General features: G+C 31.9%; 2 protein-coding genes across 2 annotated transcripts in view; both read left to right on the top strand.

Moving 5' to 3' along the window:
• The window catches only part of LOC107437101 (prolyl 4-hydroxylase subunit alpha-1), a 51,260-nt gene that overhangs the window by 6,807 nt on the left and 21,135 nt on the right, over window positions 1-23,318 (top strand). Inside the window, exons 2-3 of the mRNA XM_071182125.2 lie at window positions 18,531-18,722; window positions 21,963-22,114. Coding sequence (XP_071038226.2) covers window positions 18,541-18,722; window positions 21,963-22,114 — 334 coding nt within the window. The 5' untranslated portion in view covers window positions 18,531-18,540. The remainder of the gene's footprint in view (window positions 1-18,530; window positions 18,723-21,962; window positions 22,115-23,318) is intronic.
• LOC147810876 (uncharacterized) lies at window positions 5,765-6,376 on the top strand. The gene has a single exon (XM_087162133.1). The coding sequence runs from the start codon at window positions 5,765-5,767 to the stop codon at window positions 6,374-6,376; it is 612 nt and encodes a 203-aa protein (XP_087018259.1).

Here is a 23,318-nt window from a genome sequence, read left to right as displayed (position 1 = left end):
AAAACTGGTAATCAAAGTAATTCTTTAGCAGTTCATTTGTGGGAGGAGTTATAATTGTTTGATTTATTTAATTCACCGTTACTTTGTTCAGAATAAAACTATTTAGTTATACTTTGATCTAACATTGATTATATATATGATTAAACTAACAATAATTAAAGTAAAGGCAAAGTAAGTCTGTCAAATTAGTAACGACTGCATTTAAGTTACCGTTTTTTATTTAATTACATCCTGATTCAGAGTTTGTACGAATGCTTTTCTGAATCACCCGTCCCCAAGGGGTTAAATTGCCTTGGGCCCTTTTGTCCTTACTTCGGAAATATCGAATATCCAAAGAACCACCCTTTTGTCTGATTTCTGGTTATAAATTGCTTGAAACAAAAAATTTCTAGGGCTGTAACTGGGGAGAGGGTCTTGTCACATTGCCGTTAAAGTGATCCTCATTCAATTCTAGTTTTTTTTATTATTTTTTTTTTACAAAATTTAGATATTTTTCCTAATTTTTTATAAGAGCTTTTTTTTCCTTTAATTATCCTAAATGTTTCAACTGATTTACTTAATTATTGTAATTCATTTTATTTTGTTATTTTCCAAATTAATCGCACAGGAATTCTTGAACTGCGAATTTCTAAATCAAAATTTTCGTAGGATGTTAAGAAGACACAAATTTTTTGCCTTTGGAGGTAAGCAAATGTTTTTATTAAATCAACTTTTGTTGCGGTTATTGAAAATATGGAAGGTTTGTGTGAGCACAGTTTTTTAATTATACAATTCTTTAACATAATAAACTTCAAAGTTGAAATTATTAATTATCTAATAGCATATATTTTCTGCCCCCCTGTTTACATCAATATTTCTTACTTAAATTAGAAACTTCGTCAAATTAAAAAATATGTTTTCCAAATTTTTTAAGAGCTAAAGAAGTGGGTCAAACCTTCTTACTAAAGAGTAATTTGACCCATTTTGTTCTGAAGGATGAGTATTTAAAGAACCAACAGAGCAATAAGTGTCTAAAAAAATGTGATAATTTTATGTAAAGAAACATTAAATCTAATAGTTATTAACTGATGAAAAGTAAAAAATCTGAAGCAGCATTGTTGAAATGAATATTAAGGTTAATTCAGTAATTTCAACTATATGGAGAGAAATATATTTCTTATTTATTTATTTAGTTTTTTTAAAAAATATTTTGTGATTTTTTTTATTTATTTAAACGGTGGGCCACTTTTCAATTCCCTCTTTGACAGGCCTATATGCCAAAATTCTTATGGTGTCTATTCTGGATGAAATTGAGATAACAGATGTGATTTTATTTTAATTTTACATACTGCTAATAGACAAAAACAGCATGTGATTTTGCCTAACAGAGCATTGAAATCAAGTGATCATCAGCTAAACAAATGTTTAAATAAGAACAAAAAAAATGAATTGTTTAAATTTCCTGTATGACCAAATTTTCCATGTTTCCCTTAAATATGAAATATGTTTAATTCGTAATATTATATTCCATAGACAAATTTCATTTATTTAGTTAGCTTATGATTTTATTGTTTATTGATCATGCTTGTTTCTATTTTTAACTCGTTGATTTGTTTTGTAATTATGTGTTTAAAGTTAATAAGGCTTCTAAATTTTTAAATTAATAAATCAAAGTCGAAACAACTTCTTAAAATTCTAAATTAAAACTATTTATGAAATTTTGACAGCTTTGCTTTTATTTAAAACGTGTGCCTTTAATTTAATAAAATAAAAATAAATTTAAAAAATATAAATACAAGAATGGATATAACAAAAAACTTCGTTTTCATTAGAAGGGAACATATCATTTTTTAAATAATTCAAGTATTAAAAAATTTAAAAAAAATTTTTTTTTTTTTAGTTTGATAAGGGAAAAGAATTGTTTGATTTGTTTAAAAGGTATTTTTGTCGTATCATGAGACTATTTTATATCTCTTCCTAAGGATCAGACTTTACTTTAAAATTGTATAAATGATATATTTAAAGCTTTCATGTGATATGCTGCAATTTTAAATAGCACTTTAAAATATCTAAAAAAAAGACTGAAATTGTCAATTAAAAAAACAATTAACTAATGCTTTTGAATATGAATTTAAATAACTATTCATTTGGTAATTTTTCCGTTCGCAATGCAACAGTTTATTGAAAATTCCGGTTTGAAAAATTATAGCTCTTATTACCACACATTTAATAAAAATGCAAAACTGGGAAAGAAAAATTGACCAAAATAGTGATTTTTATACCATGCTCTAAGGCAGCGGTTCCCAATTATTATTTAGACTTCCCTCCACCGAACCCTAAATAAAAATGTATATTTGTGGCTGACGATTATGAAATCTAACGCAAAACTGAGAGATCGTGGGTTCTCGTGGGTGACAGTTTTTAATTTTTATTTCTGAATACTTAAAAATGTTTTTCTTATTTTTTTTAAAAGCATGCACGTTAAAAAACTAATAATTTAACAATTCTTTGAGAAACTAGAAGGCTCCACTTCTTGTTCACTTTGTTCACCAACCCTCTTGGTTGCTTCCTATTAATCATTGCAGATTAAGAAGAAGACCGGTTTATTTCCAATTTTTTTTTTTTACAAAAAATTACGATTTAATTGCCATTTACATTTTGAAGATGAATAAATTTAGGCAAATCAAAAAAACTGGTGCCAATCAATAAAATTTGAAAATTGGTACGTCCCGCAGAGTTATTACTCAGTGAAGATGAGCTCAAAAGATAGAGCATGCGCCTTCGAGTGAGGTGCAAAATGTAACGTAAAGAAAAAACAACTGAAAAAATTCTTAAAAATCATTTAAAATTGTATAAAACATATATTCAGAATTTAAAAAAAAAACTATGATAAATATATAATGGCTCATCCAGCATGCCAAATTTTTACTGAGTGCTTAAAATGTATTTATGATGATCTTAAAATGTGTTTCTGATGTAACTTTTTTTTTTACTCGTTCAAAAAATATGTGCAATAAAAGAAAGGTTCTACATTATAATCTCATCACAATCAATATATTTAACAATCAAGTAATATTATCAAATTTTTTAATAATATAATGTTAATGCTCTACAATAAAAAATAATGACAGTTTACTTTAGGTGTATAGAAATAGAATTGAACTTATAAGGGCCCCATCATTTTTAGTAGCTTAGGGTCCCGCCAAGCTTAAATCCGGCTCTGGTCAGGAGAGCGATCAAAAGTTTAGTTCCCTTAATTTTAATTTTTGCGTGTTTCGCAATACATCGATGAATTTTCTAGCTCATCGAATTATTTTATACACAGTTATAAAATTGATTTACCCAAAGATTATTCGATGCAAAAAGTAGCTTTAAATAATTATTTATAATTTATTGTTATTTTGTGAAAACGTTTCAAAAATTTTAAGATATATGAATTATTAAATCATTTTATGAAACGTAATTTTAAATAAATAAAGAAATACTGCTTCCTCTTACGTTTCAAATGTTGAGATAGAAAAAGAGGCCGTTCAAATTTTAGAAACTACCGTTTCAAAAAATAAAATATATTTGATATATTCATTAATATTGTATGAGAGTTATTCGAAATAATGAAGCTCTACATATATTGAAGGTATCTGCTAGCAATACCTTTTGCTAGTGGGTACTGAAAATAAGAAAGGGATATATTTTTGAATTCAATCTATTTTATTGAAATGGTTAGAAGAAGTTTATATTTTTAAAATTTTGTTTTAACCCGTTTTGTCCCGACTTTAATATTGAAATGATACAAGAAGTGGCTTTATGGAAAAGGTGGTATAATATATTATAGAAATTAATTGTTTTTTTTTCTTTTTTTGCTGTTAGAGCATTCAAAAAGTACTTGCTCCTTTTAATTCTAGATCTAGTCAGAAATAACTAAAACATTGTGGTATCTGAGAATCTTTTAATTCACCCAGATAAATGAAAATTCTGAAAAAAGTTTCCCACCACAATGAATGTCTTTGAAAAAAGGAACTGTCCTATATATATGACGCTGGGCGTTAACCGGTTAAGTTGTGATAGTAATTGATAATAAAAAGGACTTATTTTGAGTTCAGAAGATCGGTTAATAATTAGTCTCCTTTTAAGTCTGAAAATTTCCTCTGTTTTCGCATCGCGCTTTAACAGGCTTCTCAGCAATTGAAATGTGGTTCAATTTTAAACACAAATATAGATAATTAGGTCTGTCTGAAAGTTCTGTTCGCGAAAAGACGCGTATCATCTTCAGATAAGCAAAAGGTGCATTTATTCACGCTATAAAGATTTGCATTTTTTAAAATTTTCTAATGCATTAGATTTTAGACCGGAATTTCGGATATTTTTTTGTCGCTGATTCCAACTTCGCAATCGGTTTCACTTTACAAGATACAGTTTTTATGCAATTTAATAATATATTTCTATCCAGAATTTTTTAAAATTTAATTTGTGTGCCTACTAAGAGTTCCTAGAGGTGGGAAGAAGGAGATAATACGTTTACGATGCAATAAATTGTGTTAATTTGTAACGAAAAAAATAATCGATACTATTCTTTTCCATAACAAACAAATATTATTAATTTTTAGGTACCATTTATCACGCTGAAGCAACGCCTCCTATAACTGAAAGCCTCCACACGGTTTTTTATGGGTAGTCCGATCAGACCACTATGAAGGATATCCACTTTCCGAACGAGTCATTTAATACGAAATCTAATTAAAATAAGATAGTGGTAGCAAATATAAGACTAAAAATTTGTTTTATTTATGAATATTATTGGTATGCCTTATTCTCTTGTCAACCACTACAGATTCAATTCTTAAATATATATAATAAATTTCTCTCAATTACTTTTATAAAAGGTTTTGGGTTCATGCGCACAACTAGTTCACTCTTTAAATAGTCTGCGCGGACTACTTATAAAAGACCGTGTGGAGGCTGAATTCTTGTTTCTTAAAAAAAGATATGCAGTGACGTCCGGGCCACTAAAATGTAAAAAGTGGTAGAAATTATATTTATTTATTACTTATTTAATAGCACTCTGAAATACACGGACCACACTATCAGATACACCCCTATCCCATCCATCATATTTCTTATATTTGTGGTAGAACTTTAAGGTTAGCAGTCTATGTGGTGGTCGTTAGCGGGATTCAAGCACCTTGCTTTAGTAAATAATAATAATGGAAATTGTAAGGAACTAGCTTGATCGAAACTATGTGTGACTTTGAAAGTAGATTGATGGTCAACTTGGGGAAACGCTTGATCAAGTTGTCAGTATTGTTGCTGAATCTGATGCTATGAGTGGATCTGTGATTAGATATTTATTTTTATGATTGTGATATGAGGGGTCGTATGTAAAATGAGCAGCTATTGGTCTTAATTTTATGTCTTTTTTGTAATTTTCAAAATTGAATATCTGGCTGAAGTTCACTGCACTGCATTTTAGGGCCTTGTCATAGAAATCTGCATTTAATTTATAAATATACTGTGATAAGGCCGGGATCTTGAGGCCTTTGTGGATATTTGTATTTCTGATGAACCATCTGGCACGGGTGATTTTTCCAAGTATATTGTTCTGACATTGATTGATTTTTTTCATGAGATTTTCCGGAATGGTAGTCCTGGCAGGCGAGGCTTATGTGAGAATTGGTCTGATCATTGATGTATAAAGTAGTTTTCTTAGTTTTAATGAGACATTCTGGTTATAGGTGAGTGGCTGTATTATTGTTCTTGCTGCATTTGCTTTGTCGATTATATATTTGATATGGTCATTCCAAGTGAGCTTGCAAGTGAGGAATGCAAGAATCTCCTAATAGAACTGGCAAAAAGGAATAAAATCATTCTTATTTGGGTACCAGGGCATATGGGAATTGATGGTAATGAAAGAGCTGATGAACTCGCAAAACAGGGATCCTCTTTCAATCCAATAGGAACGGAACCCTTCTGTGGAATCAATATGAAGACTACAAAAAAGGCCGTCCTAAAATGGGAAAAACAGGAGATGAACAAAGTTTGGCGCAATTCTCCTGGACAAAAACATGCTAAAAGCATGATCAGCAGCCCTTCTGCAAAAATTGCTTCTGAAATTCTTAGGCTCCCAAGATTGAAGATTCAAACGATTGTAGGCTTCATCACTGGGCATTATCATTTCAGGAAACATCTACATAGATTGGGACTTTTCGAACAAGAACCAATATGTCGGAAATGCCGTGAAGCGGTAGAATCAGCACATCACATCCTATACGAATGTGATGCCCTCGCCCTTACGCGCCTCACTACCTTAGGCAATCCATATCCTAAAGAGCTTCACCTTAATTCCATTAAGGGACTGTCAGACTATATAAATAAAGTAGGCGACCCAAGACAATGGAACTAGGAAAAATTGGGCTTGGAGCATGGTACAAAATGCAACATGTGCAGAGGTGCCACATATCTGACAAGCTCAAGCAAGAAGAAGAAGAAGAAGAGCTTGCTGTTTATTATAAGGCCAAGGTAGTTTGCTTTTTTAACTATTGGTATTTGGATATTGAGCAGTTTTAGTTTGCATTGCGGTAGTATTTTTATTCCTCTTTTTTCTATGATTAGGATTTGAGATTTGTCAGCATTTACGGCTGTCTTCCATTTAGCGCACCAGTCTTCTATTTCATGTATTTGATCCTGTAGTTACTGTAATGCTGTATTTGGATTTCTTGATTTGAGGATGATTCCTGTGTCGTCTGCATAAAAAGCTGTAATATTATTGTAATTTGTTCTATTAATTGGAAAATCATAAGTGTATAAAATATATAGAATCGGTCAAAGAATGCTGCCCTGAGCTATTCCAGCTGTGACATTTCTTTTTGATGATTTGAAGTTATGAATGGATACTTGGAAGGTTCTGTTTGAAAGATAGTAGGAAAGTAATTTGATGAGATCACGCGGAAAGTTAAGCTGCATTAATTTAAATATTGTGCCAGTATGACAGACTTTATCGAATGCTTTTGAGATGTCTATTATTAAAAATGCTATTGTTTCTTTGTTGATTAGAGCTCTGCATGTATAGTCTATTTTGCAAAGTAGTTGTTTTCTGGTGTCCAGTTTTTGGCGGAATCCGAACTGCTCGTCGGGGAGGGCTGTAAGTAGTGGCTTGATTCTATTGTATATGACCTTTTCACATGTTTTCCCCAGTATGTTTAAGTGGCTGTTTGGTCTGTAACTCTCAGGGCAGATTGGATTTTTCTTTTTCTTTAGAAATAAAACGACTGATGGGTTTTTCCATATTTGAGGATAATAATTCAGAGCAAGGCTATTGATGATATGTATGATTTTCTGTATATAGTAGGGAGGTAGCAGTTTTATCATTTTATTTTTATACCATCTTCACCTGGTGCTTTGCTATTTTTTAAATTTCGGATGATGTTTCAGATTTCTTCATTATTTGTAAGCTCTATTGTTTCTGGGATAGCATGTTCTTGATGGAAACTGTTTACTTCTTCTGTGATTAAATTATGATGGTTTTGATCTGAGTTTGAACTTGATGAAAATTGGTTTTGGAGTGAGTGTGCAAAAGTTTCAGCTTCATCTTCTATTACGCGTGCTGTGCCAGATGATCCATTTATTGGTCTATTTATCTTCGGCTATTTTCCAAATAGTATTGTCGGTGGTACAGAAAGAGGCGACTTTGTTTTGCCAGAGTTGTTTTTTGTATTTTTGCTTTGTTTTTTTATCTGTTTATAAAGTTGTTTTAGTCCATTAAGGTAAACTTGATCGGAGGTTCTCCGATGTCACTTTCTATAATAATTTCTTAATCTGATAGTATTTTTAATCTCTGGAGGTAGCCGGTAATGATGTGCAGTATGTTTAGCTTCTATTAAGGAATTTTTGTAGGCTTCTATCACTTCAGATTGTAATTTCTGGATATGGTTATCTATTGTAGTTTCGTCTTCTAAAGTTGGAAGGTTTTTATTGTTGATTAATGAGTATGTTTCTGCAGCGGTAAATGATCAGACGACAAATGGGTTAGTGAGCAGACGACCAAGGAGACTTGCAAATTTGTTATGGCAAAGTCGAGTGTGTCAGATCTATGGTTTAGCAGGCTTGGTATGTTGGTTGGAAAGTTGGAGCAGTGACTATGAGTTGATGCTTTAAGATGAGGTTTTTAAGTTGTATTCTGGTGCAGTTGGAGTTGTTAAACGCCGTGTTGCATGCTTAACATTGAAATCATCGGCTACTATAGATGGCAAGTTGGCTGGGAATAGGAGTTTTATGTCTTCTTCTGTCAGTCTGTTTTTCTGTGAATTATAAATGCCTGCAACTTTGATATTCTGATTTTTATGATTTAGCAGGATGGATATTTGGTCACAACCTCTGTGATCTTTGGAGCTGTATTCTGTAGTAGTTAAGCTGTCTTTAGATAGTAGTGCGACGCCGCCTCCTCTATACCGTCTATCACATCTGTATATTGTGTAGTTGGCTATTTTAAGACTTTGGGTAGAATTTAAGTGAGATTTTGCAATTTTTAAAATATCTGGATTCTGTTCTAAGAAGAAATTTTTTTTTAATTCGTGTTGTTTTTCAAGTACCCCGTTAGCATTCCAGAAATATATATTGAGTATTAGTTTTTGTGGTGTTTTAAACATCCTCTTCTGTTGGTTGTTGATTTGAGTAGTCCTCCTTTTGAATTTTTTTTGAACACATTGAAGCCTTCGTTGTCTTGTATAAAGTCCACAAAGAGATTTAAATCTGTGAGGAGAGATCTTGCTTAGCTGAATCCAGTTGTAGACTATTATTGCTGTTTTGTTTGTTTGTCGATTTTAAGATATCTGCATATGTATTGTGCTGCCAGGAGCATTTTTGTTGTTTATGTTGTTGGTTTTATTGCTGCTGGTGATTCTGGTAGCTGGATATCTGGGACACCGCTTAAGATTGGTTGGATGTGGTCCACCACAATTTACGCAGGTTCTTGGTGTATCTTTTGTTTCTTGGCATAGATGGGTCAGATGCTTTTAGCTTTAAGACATTTTGAAGTGTGCCGACAGGATGCTTGAACATGGCTGAATTGTGGGCATCTGTGGCACTTTGTAAAACCACGGCGCCCTCTGTAGCTAGATACTGAGACACCGAGGTCCAATCTTGTTAAATAAAAAATATCCTTGTTGCTTTCAGTTTTGTCCTGGGTGACATTGTGTAGCGGAAGAATGGATTCTTCCTTGCTCTATATATTTTTGCATTTGACTTACATTTCTAGGTGTATAGTGTAATTTATTAGGTTTTGGTGAACTTCATCTGATGATATATCGATTGGAATGCTTTTTATTACAACCCTGAGCGATTTTCTTCGTTAAGTTGGAAAGTATAGTATTTTATTTCTAATTGACCCAGTATGTATATTGCACGACGTCTCATATCTCCCTTCGAAAAAGTAAAATTAATCATTTTTGCAATTTAATAAAATAATAAATTTTTGCTTGTACCCGATGCAGGTTGTTTCAAAATAGTTGTAGTGCAGCTTACACTATATGGTCTGTAACTAAAATGTAATGCAATTGTAAAAACTGCCAAAGAACTGGTTTTGTCACTACATCACACACACTGTTACACTTTCACAACACTTTTGAGCACTATGTTCAGAAGAAATGAGCGCATCACACTGTTGTATCTCGAAATAATAAGTACCAGGTGTTTTACAAGTTGAAAATAATAGTAGTACAAAGTTTGTTGCTATTGTCTAATGACTGAAAAAACAGTGATATAATCCCTGGAAAAACTCTATTGAGAAATGATATTCATATTGTTGCTATTTAAAAATTGGGAAACATAAATAATAAACACAGTTTACGTTATACACCCACCAAAGCATTTAACGTAAATATCCAAGTTTTGAAAAACGATGAAACTCTCGTGATGGAAAACAAATCCTGAAATGGTCGCTGAAACTTATCTTTTTGACCCGTTCTTCCTGATCACGACTTCTGAGAAAATAATCGCATTGGTTAATCATGAAATCGGGCTGACTTTGCTCAGATTGAAGTTCAATGTCTTGAAAGATTAATATCTACACTTTCAAAACTTTTTCGTTTGCTTGTTGTAATGGAACTGGGCGTCTGAGGCCTTGCGGCCCTTTATTTTCGAAACTTCATCATCATCATCATCAATATTTATCTGGGCGCCTGGAGCCATTAGCGGCCTTTTTCACATTCGTCTTGAATTGTGATCTTTAGGGTGGTTCTTTCTGGTAATGCAATTGGAGTAAAAGGAATTTAAATATTTTGAATTTTAGATAAAATTACGTCACTACAAAAGTAAGCTGCCATCGGCCTGAGGTTTATGTCTTCTCTTAAGTTTTCAAAAGTAAAAATTTTGTTGAATCCTGCGGTGTCACAATTTATGGTTTTTTCAAAAAATCTGAAATTTAGATTTTCGAAACTTTCCTTCTTTCTTCTTTCTTTCTTTCTTTCTTTATTTCGCAAAAACTGGGCACCTGGGCCGCGCAGCGGCCCCTATCCCATACATCACGAAATAATATTATATACATTGATTTAAAGACATTTTGATTTTAGCAACAGTATGGTAGCTATTTCTAAAAGTCAAGCGCTTTGCTTGATAAATTAAAACATTTTGTACTACAATCAATTTAAAGATGGTTATTATATACAGGCATGATTTCAAAATATACATAGGTACTTATTTACAGACATAATTGGAGAATTTTCGAAACTTCGTAACAAACATCAGTTCAAGCCAAATACTTTTTCAATTTTAAAGTGGTAGTTAACAGGAAGAGATATCTACTTGGGTCGTTTAAAGTATTTATTTTTTGTTTAAAAATTTCGATTTATAGGGTTTTTACTCTCCACTTCTAAATAATTCGAAGGCTTTATGTGATACGCCACTTTAAGAGATTTTGTCGCGAATTGTGCTTAACTTGATATGTTACTTTGCGAAATGCCTGCCAGCGAAGCGGGCATCTGACTTCCTCATCTAACTAATTTGCCCTAGGACGACTAAGATTTTTGGCGTTGGGTATAAGGAGGTAATTGGGTGATTGGCGGCTTATAGATCGACTAGAGGACTAGTGTAATCTGGTGAATGGCGACTAGTCATCATCTACAACAGAAAGCCTCCACACTGTTTTTCATAAGTAGTCTGCGAAGTTCCCCTTTAATTACTCAATTGTAATTACCACTCTATGACTAACATTTCAAATTAAAAGACTACCACTCGAAAATACCACTCGAAATCCGCTGTCCCAAGCACAGGGTTCTCACGAGCCTTGTAAATTTTAAGGAGTGGTAAAATTGTTTTCCGAAAAAAGTATATCTGCGTGATAATTCCAGCTTAACTATTAAGCGGTATGTTAAAATAAGAAATATATTTTAGCATGAACCTTAATTTACTATCACTACTAAAATGTTTCAAGAATCAAGGGAGTCCAGGGAACAAAAGGGCATTGAGCATAATAAATAACTTTATTAAAATTTATATTTCTTAGATATCATGGTGGATAAACATGTCTTGCATTGCCAAGATAAAATTAAGAATGAAATACTTATGTAATCAATTCTTATGTTTTCTGATAAAAAAACAGGCAAGTTTTCTTGCCAAGAGGCTTTAATAAGCAGAGAATTGAAAAAACGTGACAGGATATTTGCGTCCGCTTTATTGAATAAATAAATTAATTCAAGCTTAATCAAATAATTAACAGTTTTAACACCAGATGAGGTTCATTTATCTTTCATTGCAGTTTATGTTTAACGTATGAATGGATATCGGAGATGATAACTGCTCCGGATTCGATGAAATATTTTAATAAAACGGTAGTGAACAACAAACTAAAATTTGCAGATTTCCGGTTAAATTTGTCAATTTAAAAAAAAAAAGGCTCAACAAGGCTTAAAACTGTAAGAAGGTAGTTATCACATAAGCTTTTGAACTATTCAGAAGTAAAGGTCATGGGTGGAGACAAAACGGTAAGGCTGGTAATATAACCATTTCAGTTTTAACTTGTTCTTGAGAGGTGTAAACTTTATCTACTTTCTCTCAGAAAAGAAGCTGTTTTATATACATGATATAATTATAAAAATGATCTCAGTAATTACAGAAATTTACTGTTTATCGAAAAAATATGCTAGAATGAAATGCCTTTCGTACCAGTTTTTGCTTTTATCCGTCTTGGTATACATAGGCTGTCAGCCCTGGTAAAGATCGAGTCGAGCATAAATCGAATTTACTAAACCAAGAATCATAGAATAAAAGACGGCCACTCAAAAATATTTATCTACTGTCCGGAGCAAATTAGCTTGCCTGGGAAATGTTGAACCAAATAAATAAATAAGATTTAATTATTTTTATGGAAACCGGGTATTAACTTGCAACACTGTGCAAGAAACCGATTGAAATGTGATTTTTGGAAATGTTTTCTTTTCTTTTTTTCTTGAGAAATGTTGCAAGATTACTTTCTTGGTGTATCTTTTTTCAAGTGAAGATCTATATCTTTCTCATTAACACGTTCATGCCTGGAAAAGTGAGAATACTGGTACGGGAAAAGAGAAATTACTGGTAGAAGAACTATTTCAATATCAGATAATATTAGGGAGGAGCTAATCTATTCTCAACAATAACAATTCACTGTAACGAAATTTATCACGGCGAAGATGCAATTCAATATAAAAATTGCATCCTTAAAAACAATTGGTAGTTATGGATTTTTATTATTTCCGGAAAAAAACTAAAAAAAATGAAATTTATCGTTACCAGTTTTTACTCCAGTGCTCTGCCAAGATGAGAAAATCTAGCGTGACCCACCGGTGGGTCACCCCGGCGTGAACGTGTTAATCTCTTCTATTCGAGCGAGTCATATATGTAGGGTGACCATCGGCCGCCGAAACTAAAGAAGTGGTAGCAAAAAATAGAAAGAAGAACAGAAAACTCACCTCTTTTTAAAAATATCATTTCCGCTAGAGAAGGGACATCTGTTCTAAGAATATTAAGTTTTCAAACATTCGTATAGTCGCTTCTTTCTCTCTCTTTCTTTTTAATTTACTTGCTGGACGCTGATGAGTTTTCATATATGCATGTTCAGGGCGACGATAATCAGGTTTAAAAAAAATAAATAAAATAAAACTATTTATTTAGCAGTTCATTTGTGGATGGGGTAATAATAGTTTAATTCATTGAAATCACTACTATTTAGTTTAAATAAAATTATATTACACATTGAACTAACATTTTTCGATACGTTAGAATTAAAGCAAAAGTAAATAAAAATAGTCGTACCTAAATTTTAACTACCACTTTTTATTTTTTCTATCTTGATTCTGATTCTGATTACATTTATGACTCGCACCCTTCCCGATGAAGGTTATAAAAGATTATGTAACCCAGTTGGATGACGGAGAGGCTGCTTCGCGTGTATTAGGAAAAAAATCACGAAAAGTTAATTGAATATTTTTATTTCAGATACTAAAACATATTCTCATTAAAAAGAATCACGTATTGCAGCTGGTTGTTTAACATAGGTTGTGACGATTCGGAAAATAATCATGAAAATTAATTGAATTTTTATTAGACGTATTGAAACGGATTTCTTATTTAAATAGAACACGTATTCCATTAAGGTCTGAAGAGTTTATGAAACTTTTTTACTTAATAAAAGGTATCTAAACACGTTTCTCATCAGAAAAGATCACGTATCCCAGCTGATTGAAACATTACATTTTATGCCTGCCAACAGTTACTAACTTCAAAAAAGCTTTTTCCTAGTGGTAGACACAAATAATTAATTTATCTTTCGCCGTCCCTTGAAACACTGTAAAACTTCTTCTTTAGTTATGCTAGCTGGGCCAACAAACTGAAGCCAAGGTTACTTGGCAACGTTACGTGTACCGCCAAAATAATAAAAATCTGATACATCGTGAATTATTTAGCATTATCATGCCTGCCAACTTTTACGCATTTGGCGTAAAATTTTATTTCCATATTTAAAGTGGTAGTAAAATGTATGCTCTCTATATATTCCTTGCATTTACAAACTAAATTTATGATCTTTTTGATCACCACTATTTTTTAAAAAATTAAGTATGTATAATAATAAGGAATTTTGATGTGTTAATCCGCAGATGTTGCCTCAAAATACAACGAATGTTTCCTTTTACTACCACTGGGGAAAATCATCCTCGAAAAGATTAAAAGTTGGCACGTATGCATTTTGTGGTAGCCATGAGTGAAAACACTTTAAGTCCTAGTGTTTTGATTGTATTCGGCACCTGGGCAGCAAAGCTGCCCAACACTTTAAATCAGATAGCTGGTACTCCTTACATATCTTTAAACTTTTAAATGTAGTGGTAGTTAAAAATATATTAAGTCAAATTTGTAAAAACAAGAATCTGGCATGAATGCAAAAAAATTTTTGCTAAAATTGGCAGACATGAATTGTCTATACATACCTGCCTACTTGTTCTGATATAGCGGAGCGTCCTTATCTGCCTTATCCAGTCAACGCTACTTCTAAATAATTTATAGGTTTATGTAATGCGCCATTTTGTTTCAGTTAAGTCATGTTGAACATTGTATAGGACTACCAACTTTCAACGTCTTTTATAAAAATTTATTCTAGTAGTACTTAAGTTTGCGTTTTAGTATGATATGTTTTATTCAATTGAACGTATTTTCCACACCACTTATCATAAATAATTTAAAAGTACATATGCTAAGCAACTTTGTTTCAGCTACATCGTGGTGACACGTTTAAAATATTAGCAAAATTCTGAAAGCTTTGGCTTTTAAATATCAACTGCTCTATAAAATATTTAACAAAAAGCGTAGTAGTTGGCCGGCCTGTAGGTAAAAAGTAGGCAACTTCAACCGAAAATCTGCAAGTTTTAGTTGGTAGTTCTCGCTCCTATTTTTCTAAAATATATTGCCGCTTCCGGAGCAGTTGTCATCACTAAGATTCTAGAAAGAAAAAAAAAATCAGAGTAACACGTTTTTACGTGATTTTTCTGAAGATTTAACTCTTTAAATCCCATTTTAGAAGATCTCTTTTTCAAATTGTTAAATCCCAGGTAGCTCAAACATTTTATACTTAGCACATACAATCGGAAAGAATAAAGCTCGTATCAACCAAACTATATTAGTTATTTAAAATTATGTAGCTTGTGGTGTGCACAGGGATTCCACAGACGACTAAAAACGAAGGGGTGGTGATTAATAATTAACAAAAACCTATTTAAAAAACTCTGAAAATTGACCGCCTTTTTTTATTCAAGTATTTTTAGTTTTTTATTGAAAGTGATAATGAATTTTTTAATTTTAAATATAAATGATTTACAACGTATGTTATCGTGGTAGTTATGAGTTCATATAATTACTCAGTCATAAATTATGATTGAATAATTATATGAATTAAATAAATTAAAGATGAATTGAGTTTTTTTCACTTCTTACATATTTAGCTACATTCTTAACACTGGGATTACAGGACGTGTCATTTTGACGCATTTCGAATTTTATAAGGAAAGTTACAAAGCCCGTTTGCATTTTTATTTTGTCTCTTGTAATGACTTTTATCCATTGATCGTGGCAAATATATATTGAAGTCTATTTTCTTCAAAAGCGTTGAAATGTTAAAATTCTCTATGTGGTATACCTAACTCTACGGATATGCGTCAATTTGACGCTTTCGTAATTTAGACAAAATTTTGAGTAAATATGCAAACATCACATCAATAATAAATAGGAATGTACCGACAATACTTCGATCCGTTATCCGATATCGTTATCTCAAATGAAACAAACGATAAACAGTAAAAGAAAGAACAAACGCAGAATGTCAATTGATCTCACAGTGTCAGATTTCGAAGGTTTCAATTGCTTAGTTCGAGTATTGAAAAATAAAATACTAGAATATTTCATAAATATATACTGATATGCTTTCTAAGTGCAGAGATGCTAACTGCTCCGGACACGGCAAAATAATTTTTTAAAAAAAATGGTAAATAAATAACTACTGAGTAAATTTTGCAAAAATAAAGTTTTGAATTATATAATCATACGAATTATTTAGAAATTTTGGTAGATAAAAATCTTCTAAATTGAATTTAGTGAACCAAAAATCCCAATTGATAAATTACCACTTTAAAATATATATTTGCTGTCCAGAGCAAGTTGGTATCTCTGTAAGTGCTGTTATATGTATTCGATCATACGTCAAAGTGACGCGTCTTCGTAGAGATAGGTATATAAGAAACGTCCGTAAACCTAGTGTTAAATTCTTATATCTTTTTTTTTCAAATCAAGCAGTTATTGCGTTTATTAAAAAATTTACTAACTAGCAGAATAATATATCCATTTAATTTATATACAAACCTGCTACCACCATTTTCCCTTAAGCACTTTTTGCATGAGCAGGGATGTTACTGGTGACTAAAAAGAGAAAAAGTGGTAGAAACTCAATTTATTTTTATTCATTTATTATACCTTAAATTAATTAATCGTATCTGCCACTATGACTTAAATTTCCAATTATTCATGCTAAAAAAATTCTTTTCAATTGTAAAATGGAAAAAAAAGCTTTAAAAAGTTGCCAATTTAACCATTTTTAAAATGTTTTTGATTTCATTAAGCACCACTCTTTGCATTTATAATCGCACATGACAACCCAGCATTGGTGCAAAATAAATGTCCGTTGTATTTTGCTCCAATTCTTCCCTGCCATTGTCCCACAAAAGAATTTTTTATTTTTTAACCGTTGAATGCCACGCCAATTTTACATGGCTTGCCCGTCTGGCCAAACGGTAAATAACAACATAATAAATTTGAAAATTTGACAGAATTTGCTAGTTTCTTTTTAGATTTTCGCACAACATTATTTAACTTGACTTGATAGGATTTGTCGTCGGGCATCTCACTCCTTCATCTAGTCTGTTAAAATAATTGAGACTAATGGCACTGGCAAATAAGAGATTCGAGTGGTGGCTGTGAAGCTGCTGTAGAATTATAGTCATACATACCCTCCAACTGCTACGGAATTTCCGTAGTTTCGGAAATCTTCTTTTCTGACGGTAGCAAAATTAATGTCTTACTATTTAAAAAAAATTAATTTTAGTGTAACTTGTCAACTATTACTTATAAAAGTGCAGGCCATATGGCTAGATTCTTAAGTTCTGATAAAAGTTTTATGAGAGATCCATTTGCTTTTAAAATTTCTACTTTGGTTCGCTACCACTAGAAAGAAATATTTTCAAAATCCTCATAAGTTGGAGGGTCTGGTCATATCTGAGTAAATATTATTTAAAAAGAGTGGTGAATTATATAAATCTACGAATTGTTTAGAAATAGTGGTGGATAAAAATCTACTAAATTAAATTTTTTAAACCAAGAATCACAATTAATAAACTACCACTTGAAAATATTTATTCGCTGTATGGAGCAAGTTGGCATCTCTGTGTATATAAATAAAACTATTTTTGTGTGTTCTATATTGCATTCATTTTAGCAACGATAATAAAATAAGAAAAATAAAAAATTACTCGATTTATGTGTTACATACTCGAATTATGTGTCGAATTATGATCTTGGCTTCGCCGGTCACCTCCCATGGCATTCAACGTGATAATTTATCAAATTGGTTATAACTATGTATTAATTAATGTAAGAACTTTTATTATTAAGCTTTAAACTGAATGGAGAAATTCGTGTACAGTTAACAATCTCGCGAAGAGAACATAGTTCTGATAAATGTTAACCCCTTAACCCCTTGGGAACGGGTGATTCAGAAAAGCATTCGTACAAACTCTGAATCAGGATGTAATTAAATAAAAAACGGTAACTTAAATGCAGTCGTTTCTAATTTGACAGACTTACTTTGCCTTTACTTTAATTATTGTTAGTTTAATCATATATATAATCAATGTTAGATCAAAGTATAACTAAATAGTTTTATTCTGAACAAAGTAACGGTGAATTAAATAAATCAAACAATTATAACTCCTCCCACAAATGAACTGCTAAAGAATTACTTTGATTACCAGTTTTATCTTTTTACCCTGATTGATACGGCTTTATGCTGGCACGTATTTGTGACAGTTGGCGCGAAAGGGTTAATACCCAGCAACAAAAAGATATTTCTCTTGTTTGTTTAAGCAAAATGTATATTTTCTTCTATTTTCTACCTCTTTGAAAAGCTATGTGCAAAGATTTCAAATCAAAAGGTAAATATTTATTTTGCCAGTATTTACCATACTGGCGAAATAAATATTTGCCTTTTGATTTGATTTTTGGCTACCTGAACTACAGGGGGAAAAAGATTAAACAATACAAATCAAAACAATGGATGATCAAAACAATGGAAACACATTCATACTGACTCTACACATAAAAAAAAAATTTGCCTCATAAAAATGAGTGTACGAAGTTAAAAGCTGATTTTCTTTTTCAATACCACAATAATTAAAAAAGCATTTTCAACTAAATATTGCAGTCGTACTGAATATTTTCAAAATTAATTGTATTATTTCAAGTAAAATCCTTCATTTCTTATATTTTCTTTTCAGATAATACGCCATGAAGTGTCATTTTCCCCAACTTATCATAATCATCCTCTCCTGTTGCTTTCATGTAGGACTGTCCGAGTTTTTCACTGCAATAGCAGAATTAGAAAAATTACTGCAAACCGAAGAGAAAGTTGTAAACTCTTTAAACACTTATTTAAAGATTGAAGAAGAAAGACTACAAAAGGTGAAATGGTAAGACATTTAAACTTTTTTAATTGAAAGCCATTATAGCTATTAGTTGCCAACTGCTCGTTTACAGCAAAATATTTTAATAAAGTATAAGACACTAAGTTTTGTTTAATTTTGAGATCATTTTTGAAACTACCCCCCCCCCCCTTGAACATAAAATAGAAGCGGCAATTTACATAAATGTTTAAATTATTTAATATCAATGGTTCACAAAATCATTTTTTTTTCCTTTAAATTTACAAAACTAAAGAACAAAATATTTAAACCCAAATTTTGCTACCATTGGAAAAGTGTTTTCCACCAAGTGAAACAAACTGACATGTTTTCTGTTTTGTACACATATGTTTCCTATATCTATATTTTGTGTTTCTAATATTAGCAAAATTTATTTAAACAAATGCTTTATACTTTCCCATTGATTAAGTTAACATTTAATTTTCGACAAAGCACGGAATGCGTAATTTGGATAATGGACATAACTATGCGCGTTTTTATTTAAAAAACTGGAGAATAATTTTTTTCCACTTTTATGTTACAAAATAGTAAGAAATCCACTTACAGTTAACCCGACGTCAAGCGATCTCTATCTTATTATTCCTTATCATTCAGAAGGTTTTTTGTCAGCAAATTCGGAGTAGGATATCGATTGGCCTGCTATCAACGGAATTCGAACATGGATCTACTCATAAGAAAGCGATTGCTCTATATACTCTGAATGGGGCTGAAAGTTAATACTCCCTCCGTCCCAAATTAGTAGCTAGATTCGGGTCGAAAATTTTGTTCCACATTAGCTGCTACTTTACAAGTAGGTAGAATCATCAATAATTTCGAACGGAGAATAATTTTTTTCCACTTTTATGTTAAAAAATACCACGAAATCCACTTACAATTAACCCGAAGTCAAGCGATCTCTATCTTATTATTCCTTATCATTCAGAAGATTTTTTGTCAGCAAATTCGGAGTAGGATATCGATTGGCCTGCTATCAACGGAATTCGAACATGGGTCTCCTCATAAGAAAGCGATTGCTCTATATACTCTGAGTGGGGTTGAAAGTTAATACTCCCTCCGTCCCAAATTAGTAGCTATATTTAGGTCGAAAATTTTGTCCCACATAAGTTGCTACATTACAAGTAAGTAGAATCATAAATAAATTCTGGTGCAGTTTTCGAAGTGATCGGCTCCATTAAATTATATCATACCTGCCAACTTTCACTCTTTCCGACAACGGATTTTCAGAGTAGTTGTTAAACAATAAACGAAAAACAAATTGACTCAAAAATATATTTATATTTTGATTCTGTAGAAATTTTGTCCCACATAAGTTGCTACATTACAAGTAAGTAGAATCATAAATAAATTCTGGTGCAGTTTTCGAAGTGATCGGCTCCATTAAAATTATATCATACCTGCCAACTTTCACTCTTTCCGACAACGGATTTTCAGAGTAGTTGTTAAACAATAAACGAAAAACAAATTGACTCAAAAATATATTTATATTTTGATTCTGTAGAAATTCGCTTGTGCATGCGGAAACTATTAATTGGAACTATTACACATGCTAATGCTAATAGCCATGCATTCTAAAACTTTCAGAATTTCCTGCATTAACTAATTTATTATACACATTTAGTTGAATTTAGGTGAATAACTGCAATATTTGATAATTTATTTTGCTAATATGTTTCTCATTTAGCTAATGTTTTGATTTTTTCACCATGTACAATCTAAATAGCTTATATACTTTTTTAAGAGCCAATAAGAACATTGATAGAATTCTTCTACATAAGTACAATACTATGTCTTTGATGATAAAATACTACGACTTTGATGATAATATACTATGTCTTTGTGCTAGAAGATTGTGTTCATTGGCGAGCGAGCACAGCGAGCCATTGTTCACGGCGTGAACCACATAGGATTGCGTAGAAATTCTCGGGGGTTGGCGAAGCCTCCTAGTTTATTATAAATCATTATTTATATTTTATATATAATTATTGAAAAATAAGCAGTTAGTGATTAACATTGTTAGTAGTTGTATTAGTAAATTGAATCTATGCTTATATATATTTATTGTAATTATTTATATGTAGTGGTGGTCAAACTCATTTATAATTATCATTATAATTCAAAAAGTTAATTGGAATAACCTGAGTATTGCTACCACTTCAAATATGAAAATAAAATCTTCCGAAAAATCCGGAAGAGTTGGCAGGTATGAATTATATCACTTGTGAATTCACAACCTCTTAGCTAGAAAATAGTTATAGGCGATTACTTATGAATATAAGTTCTTAAAATAGGCAGGGCTTTGGAACGTAGGAACCGTAATTTTTTAACCCTTTGCACTCGAAGTTCTTTCAGCTGTTAAAAAATTTGACGCAACCACTAAAATTTTGAAAGATTTTTTTACAAACTTACCTTATAATACCTCAGATCACTTAATGAAGTGGTAACTAAACATTAAGGTGAAAAAATTTTTAGATTTAGAGTGGTGGGTAATTTGACTGATAGTGGTGACTGGCAATCTCCTCTCGAGTGCAAAGGGTTAACTTAGTACAGATTTAAGGAATGAAGGAAAGAATGCTTGATTCTTATTGTTGATTGATAGAACAATATGCTGAAATCTCTGAAAAAATATTCAGACAAAATCATTAAATCGTCAGTGTTAATAAATAGTTAAAAAATGTTTAAATGTTGAAACAAATTTGAGACAGATGAAGTACATGTTTTGACCTAAATTTTACAACCATTTTAACTATTTTAGCGTACTACTGAATGTCTCAAAATTATGTAAGCGAAGTTGCTCAACCCATTAAATGCTAGGCTACAAATATTGCTTTGATTTAAAAATGTCCCGGCATGAAAAAAGCAGCAGTACTTACATAATTAAACACATGTGCTGCAACTTTATTTTCTGTTTTGAAGAAAAGAAATTTCCGATGCAAAACGCATCAGAAACAGGTTTATGCTCATAATTTAACTTTTGCACGCTATTTTGTCTAACATTAAAACTTAATTATTAAAATATTCTTACATTTATTGCATTTAAGTGATCTGCAAAAATTTTTTCCATTGTTTATTTTTCTTCAATTCAAAATATATCTTTATCATTGTACTAAATGGATAAATTACCGACGTTATTACCTATTATTTTAAGCATGAAAAATATAAGCGATAATTAGATTTATTTTAGATTGAATTATTGCAATAATGCAGAAAAATAATTCTTTTATACTTTAGGCTAAGTCAGCAATATGCAGATCTTTATAATGCAGCCAATGAGGACGTCGAAACATTTTTGTCGAATCCTGTTAACGCATACTTATTGGTGAAGCGATTATCAGCTGACTGGGAAACAACCAATAGAATTGTGGATAGTTCTGAAAGTAGAGGTGAATTATGAAATGTTTTATTTTAAATTGAAAGGAAAATAAAATTTTTGATATATCAGCCAGTAACGATCATAATTCATAATAATAATAATAATTATTTAGAATTCTAAGTTTTTGCACTCTGAGTAACCTACTTAGTACAACGCTTTTATATAATTCACATAATTTTTAATAATATCTCCTACGAGGAATCTTTTAGAGTGGTGACTTACGAAGCCACAGTATAATCAGGATGCTTGTACTTTTGCAAAATATTTCATTAAGAGGTAAACACATTAAAACCAAAGCTTTCAGAATTTTTAGAAATTTTGCCAACATTCAAAATGGTAGAAATAGCTAGAACCTGGGTACACAGCCGCGAAGCGGCTTTAACCCATTCATCGATCTTGGATAGTTCTGAAATGATGATTCAGTCACTGGTGGATCTGAAAGTAGAAAAAATATAAGACCACAACGAGCTGTGATCTTAGAAAAAAAACAAAAAAGGTTCATGGGCGCGTGGTTTCGTGAATACTGGTTGCTGATTAGCCGATGGCAGGAGGTCTATGCTATGTTGGTAGATGTTGTTTCAGGAGCTCTGGATTTTATAAGTCCGATCAATAAATTGAAGACTTCTTCATTTCTAATAAGATTTTCCAGTTCTGTGAGGAGTAATAAGAGTCTAGCAGCTGGGGCGACGTCTTTTCCCTTGGGTCTGGAATTGTTGACTTGTTTGAAAGGCCTTTTAAGTAGTCTGGAAGGGCACTCTGAGTAGTTAGCTGTATGGGCATCATGTTGCAGGTGATGATCTGTCCTTGGAGCAGAGGTAACTTCTATGTTTCCCGGCGCATTTCACACATCGGGCCTCGTTGTTGCAGGTGCGCTGGGTATGACCAAACTTTTGGCAGCAGAAGCACTGGACTTGGCCACGCCCACCGCGGAAAAGCTCGATCCTGATTCGTCGATGACAGTAGACCTGTGTGGTATTTTGAGTTTTACTCTAATGTTATTTTCGTCTTTACAGATCACGATAAAATTTAGAGAGTCTTTTAGTGGTCTGTCTTTTTCGTCAGTTTTTATCTTCATTGGGATAATCTTGGTGGGAAAAAGTCCAGAAATTTCTAAGCCCTTCTCTAAGCCTGTAGACGCAGTTGAGTTAGTGAAACCTCGAAACAAGAATTTCACATATTTAGCAGGGGGTGCTGTCGCTGCCTCCGCCGGAGAA

The sequence above is a fragment of the Parasteatoda tepidariorum genome, chromosome 4 (assembly GCF_982258835.1).
Source record: "Parasteatoda tepidariorum strain Cologne lab strain chromosome 4, Ptep-v5.0, whole genome shotgun sequence".
Taxonomy (NCBI): domain Eukaryota; kingdom Metazoa; phylum Arthropoda; class Arachnida; order Araneae; family Theridiidae; genus Parasteatoda; species Parasteatoda tepidariorum.
The sequence above is the reverse complement of the archived record's forward strand: the minus strand, read 5'-3'. Positions and strand labels throughout refer to the sequence as shown.

Bases quoted from the DNA above. Each gene is read 5' to 3' on its own strand.
- LOC147810876 (XM_087162133.1), top strand. From the start codon at position 5,765: ATGGTCATTCCAAGTGAGCTTGCAAGTGAGGAATGCAAGAATCTCCTA.